This window comes from Poecilia formosa, unplaced genomic scaffold, assembly GCF_000485575.1.
Source record: "Poecilia formosa unplaced genomic scaffold, Poecilia_formosa-5.1.2 Scaffold438, whole genome shotgun sequence".
Lineage (NCBI taxonomy): Eukaryota > Metazoa > Chordata > Actinopteri > Cyprinodontiformes > Poeciliidae > Poecilia > Poecilia formosa.
The window spans coordinates 165162-170456 of NW_006800377.1; the positions used below are offsets into that span (position 1 = coordinate 165162).

Consider the following 5295-nt stretch of genomic DNA (forward strand, 5'->3'; position numbering starts at 1 on the left):
GTGTGTGTGTGTGTGTGTGTGTGTGTGTGTGTGTGTGTGTGTGCGCGTGTGCGTGTTTTGTTTGCAGAAAGCAGTGGAGCTAATGTCGCTGGTTCCTAAACGCTGCAACGACATGATGAACTTGGGACGCCTGCAGGGATACGAGGTGCTGCAGCGCCCCCTGTGGCCCAAAACTTTCTATGATTCTAAAAGATTTTGATAAATTCTGTATCTGAATATACAAAATAACAAAAAAGAGCTCTGGAGATCATGTGGCTATCTGCTATCAGCTTTAATCATAAGGTGATGTTGCTGAATGTGGAGTTTTCTGAAGATTTGTATTTTTCTGCCCCCTAGTGGCAAAATATAATTAGTGCACCTTAAAAATATGCTTTGCCACAAAAAACTGTTATTGTAGATAGGAAAAGCAAGAGGAGTAAATTTCTGCCAAAGATTAAAATCAGAAGAAGGGATTTCTGTTTCAAAAGTAAAACATTTTCCACTTTTGAAAGTCAAATTTCCAAATTTTTTCATAATTCTTGAGTATTATTCACCCGAATGTATCTGGTCTTTCCTCTGACTGCGCCTGCTGCTGTTCTCCAGGGGAAGCTAACGTCTCAGGGGAAGCTGTTGCAGCAGGAAACCTTCTGTGTTTGGGAGCAGGACGGCGGCGTTTTGTCCCGCAGCAAAGAGCGACGAGTCTTCCTGTTCGAGCAGATCGTCATCTTCAGCGAACCGCTGCGAAAAGGCTCCAACAACCCCGGGTACCAGTTCAAAAACAGCATCAAGGTGAGACCAGTCCCACTGGGGAGACAGGTAAACCAGTACATTACCATTGGGAGGCTTTCATGGTGCTGGTTTGTGTGGGCAGGTGACCTACCTGGCCATGCAGGAGAGCGTGGACGGAGACCCCTGTAAGTTCGTCTTGTGGTCCCGTGGGTCGGCGGAGCGCTTCACGCTGCAGGCCTCCTCCGCCAGCATCAAGATGACCTGGGTGGAGACCATCGCCACCCTGCTGGATGCCCAGAATAACTTCCTGTCAGGTGGCAACATCATTTAAATCTCACTGGACTCTGAGAACCCTGAAAAACCTTAAAGTTTCCATTTTCTACAACCGTTTTTGAATTAGTAACTTCTTGTGATCGATAGATTGTGCCAGTCGTGGAAACAGGTAAAACAGCTCACAGAACCACACCCACGGTAAATCTGCTCAGCCTGGCACTAGGGGGCACTAGAGTGACCAACCAGCAGGCAGCCATGTTTTTGTGATAAATGTTAAAAATGACAAAAACTGAGGCCAATCAGCATAAACCTAGCTTAATATGTCCTTACTGCTAGTGGTGTAGAAAAAACACAATTTAAAATAAAAGATGCTCAGTCTGGTGGGGGGAAAGTAAATCCTGCACACTGACCAGTTCTGCTCAGTGGAAACGAGACTTTAGAAATCACTTTAACCCGGTTAAAGGTCTGTGGTGGGTCCATTGCACTCCGATATGTTGATGATGTTGTTTTTTATTTGAATGTTCTGATCAAATCATCTCTAAAGTTAAACATCTCATATAATCCCAGCTCTCCAGTCTCCCATCGAGTACCAGAGAAAAGAGGCCGGGATCTCTGTGACCCGGCCGCTGTCATCAGGGCGACCGCCGTCGACCCCGCCCACCCCTAACGGCCACGCCGCTCAGCCTACTCCAGACAGCGAGCAAGACGACCAGGTCTGGGTTGCTTCTGCTGCTCCGACGGTTCCCCTCAGTCAGACTGGACCTAAACCCGACTCGTCCCTGCAGGAGCTGGTTCTGGTGCTGCAGGACTTCCTGGCCGTTCGGGAAGACGAGATCACCGTGTACCGAGGAGAGAAGGTCCAGATCCTGTCATCCAATCAGCAGGGTCAGAGCCTGGTGTACCGGCCGGCCAACATCGAATCGCCCGCTGCCGAGGGATGGGTGCCACGGAGCGTGCTCAAGACAAACTGATACACACACACACACACACACTGACTGAGGTCAGAGTCTGGTTTACAGTTTACACACACACACCTGCCCCCTGCAGGCCAACAGGGTGAACAGCACCGAGGGAAACCCAAAGAGAAACTGAAGGAGGATGATGATGATCAGCTGCTGATCACAAACTCTGATTGGATCAGGACAAAAATCATATCAGAAATCAAGACAGTTATCAGTTGAGTTATGTTCACATGTGCCTTAGTTACGATTTTATTCGGATTAATGTTGAAGGATTTATTTCTGCTTTTTCTTCCCTTTAGGATGTTAGACTTTATTTACTGAACTTTCTTTCACTGATATCAATATTAAATTCCAACCAATATTTTAGCAAATTAAAATAAATTAACTCCGCGATGTTTTACTTAGAGGAAAAATCAGTTTCATTAACTTATTTCATCTTTATTCAGTTTTGGATGATATCCAAGCTCTTCTGGATTAAACCAATTTAAACTCATAATCTGGTTCTTAAGCCTCTAATTGGACTTTATCACCATAAATGAAAGGAAAAAGGAGTTCATTTGCATAATTAAGTCTTAATATCTTTAATGGTGCAGAGCTGATGTCATCGTCCTTCAGGCTCATGGTGACAGTTCCCACACACACACACACGCACACGCACACACACACACACACTCCCAGCAGCGGCTAATGTTAGCCTCTCTCCTGGTGCTTCATCTCATCCAATCAGATGCTGCCGTCAGCCTGGCAGCAGCCAATCACACTCCCTCAAACTGTTTCCTGTGGATCGTTGGAAGGAAGGCCTCACCCGGCTGGGCGGGGCTACAGGAAGCTGCCGTTGCCTGGCAACCAGTGACAGTATTTAAAAAAAAATAAAAGCCTCCAGAAGAAGGAGGCGTGAAGACCCGTCAGCCAATCAGAACTGAGCTGTCTGTGTGTCGTCATGTTTATAGTGTGTATAAAGACTGAGGACACACACACACACACACACCCTGCTACGATGAAGATTAACGACGTAATAATTATGAGATTTAGATTCTGATTTTCACCTCCGTCCAGAGGAAACGAGAGAAACTGTCATTAATATCAGTGTGTGTGTGTGAGAGTGTGTGTGCTTGTGACGCCGTCCTCTGTGAGTGTGTGAGAAAGAGAGAGAGAGGGAAAAAGAGTGTGTGTGTGTTTTTCCACGGAAAGTCGCGGTGTCCCGCTGTAGCGTAGCCATGACGACTCGTGTTTACGGTGACGCCATTTTTACTTCGATTACTTTTGATTTTGGAGGGGTTTTTTTCTTCTTTTTTTTTTAGTGGACCGCCTGCAGCGACGGTTGCCTCGGCAACGGCCCGTTTGGATATTCTGATTATGCATCGCTCGTTTCTGTAAATAGACCAGAAGTCCAGAAAAGCAACTCCACACGCCGTGGACGTCATCCGTCTCTCATCTGCAGCAACCCTCCACACACACACGCCTGTCTGTCCCCGTCCCCCTGTCTGTCCCCGTCCCCATCTCTGGGTTTCTCTGGTGCCATTCTCAGACAACACCCTGGTCCTTAAGGAGCTCTGCAGGTCGCTCGGCATAAAACAAAGCGCACAGTCCTGGTTTAAGGTGGAATAGCCCGTTGTGAAGGGTTTAAGGTGGAATGCTTGGTTGATTCCAGTCTATTTTAATCCGGTTCCTGTCCCTCGTCTCATTGGTTCCTTTGCAGTTGCAGGTTATTGCCCCCCAAAACTTACAGGATACTTAACAAAGCTAATAAATTATCTTTCAATTAAATGTTAATTGCAGACAAAACAAGCAACATCTTCCATTTTTGCTGCTAAATTATCGACAAAAATGACTTATTGACTTATTCCGGTTCTTCAATCAGCAGATTGGTGCTACATGCTAGTCTAGCCACTCAGTATGTCGTGCTAGCTGCTACATGTTAGCATTAAGCTGCTATTTTATGCTAGCATAGCTCCACTCCTAGGCTAGCTCCTTTTACCAAAACTAAACAATTTTCTTTCCCAGATTTTGAAGCAGAAATGAACCCAGTGAGTCAAAAGAAGCAGCTTCCATGTTAGCGGATGTAGCTTGTGTGTCAGATTTACGGCCCTACCAGAAACACGCAAATACAAAAGTTCCCGTTCAAGACTTTGTGTGTAAAAATTTAAAACGTGATTAATCGCATTAAAATTTGAATGCGTTAAAATTGATGTAATTAATGAATGGAAATTAGCGCGTTAAAGTCCTGGCCCAAACTATAACACATCAGGGTTCTCCTGGGACAGCAAGTTACTTCCCCCCTGAATCTGCAGGTTTCCTTTCTTCAAAGTTTGCTGCATTTTTCACAGAAATCACAGATTAACTTTAAGAACTTCCATTTCTGGAACTTGCATTGTTGGTTTAAACACTTCCAGGTCAGGAGAAAGTTAAAGGTGCCTGGTCATCGTTTTAAAACAACCGTTAAGTATATTTCAATAATGAAACCTCAAAGTTACGTTTGTGGAAAGTAGCGTGTAATTTCACAGTAGCCTCTAAATCTTGGGAAAGTATTAACTGCTGCTGAGCATTTTAATTAACTGGAAAGGTAGAAAGTTGTAGTTTCTATTCAGTGTTACAGTGGTTTCCGTTTGATCCATCAGAGGATCTGAATACGACCTTGCTTCAGGCAGAGTTGAAATAGACTTGAAAAAGACTGACGTCTCGCCACGACCAGCTCCAGGCTGCAGTTTATCACATTCCAGCGGCTGCAACAACACCACGACTTTTATGCAACAGAAAAACTGTCAAATAAACCAACGACTCCAACAGAATCTGCTTGGATCGCACCGATAATCTACGACTTTATCACGACACGGGAAACATGAGATCAGAAAACAGTTCTTCTTTACGACGTTCTTTCAAAGCTTTTAGTTGAAATGTAAAAATTAACGACAAGAAACCAAGATTTTCAGTGACTGGTTGATGCTGTCATGTGTGATGCACTTCAATGTGGTTCAAAGCTGAGTTCAAGTTCTGTAGGAGCTGTCGTAATTATCAGTTTTACCTAAAAAAACATGTAGCTGGAGCTAAAAAGAAAAACAAACCAATCAGAAAGTAAGCAAACAAACCGTAAACCTTTCTGATCCCACACAACCTGAACTCTGGTTTTAACGAGGAACTGAAACTAACAGTAGACGCCTGTTTGTTGCCTGTTCTGAAATAGAGAATGATTTTGTGTTTTTATGTCGGTGTCAAGACTGTTGATGCAAAAATATTAAAACAATAAGAGCCCAAACCAGACAAACGCTTTCCTCACAGCGGCTGAACTCGGAGTGCACGAAGGGCTGAGGGCGGGACGCCGCGGCCCCGAGAGAAACTGGCAACCCAACTTCTA

The 5295-nt window shown here is 44.8% G+C and overlaps 1 protein-coding gene across 2 annotated transcripts in view; it reads left to right on the plus strand.

The window, feature by feature from the left end:
- LOC103155606 (kalirin-like) overlaps positions 1 to 4974 on the plus strand; it is a 39381-nt gene extending 34407 nt beyond the window's left edge. For both annotated transcript variants that reach the window (XM_007577344.2, XM_016663684.1), the window contains exons 53-57: positions 68 to 145; positions 583 to 768; positions 851 to 1022; positions 1549 to 1694; positions 1767 to 4974. In XM_007577344.2, coding sequence (XP_007577406.1) covers positions 68 to 145; positions 583 to 768; positions 851 to 1022; positions 1549 to 1694; positions 1767 to 1952 — 768 coding nt within the window. In that variant the 3' untranslated portion in view covers positions 1953 to 4974. The remainder of the gene's footprint in view (positions 1 to 67; positions 146 to 582; positions 769 to 850; positions 1023 to 1548; positions 1695 to 1766) is intronic.
- The last annotated feature ends 321 nt before the right edge of the window (positions 4975 to 5295 follow it).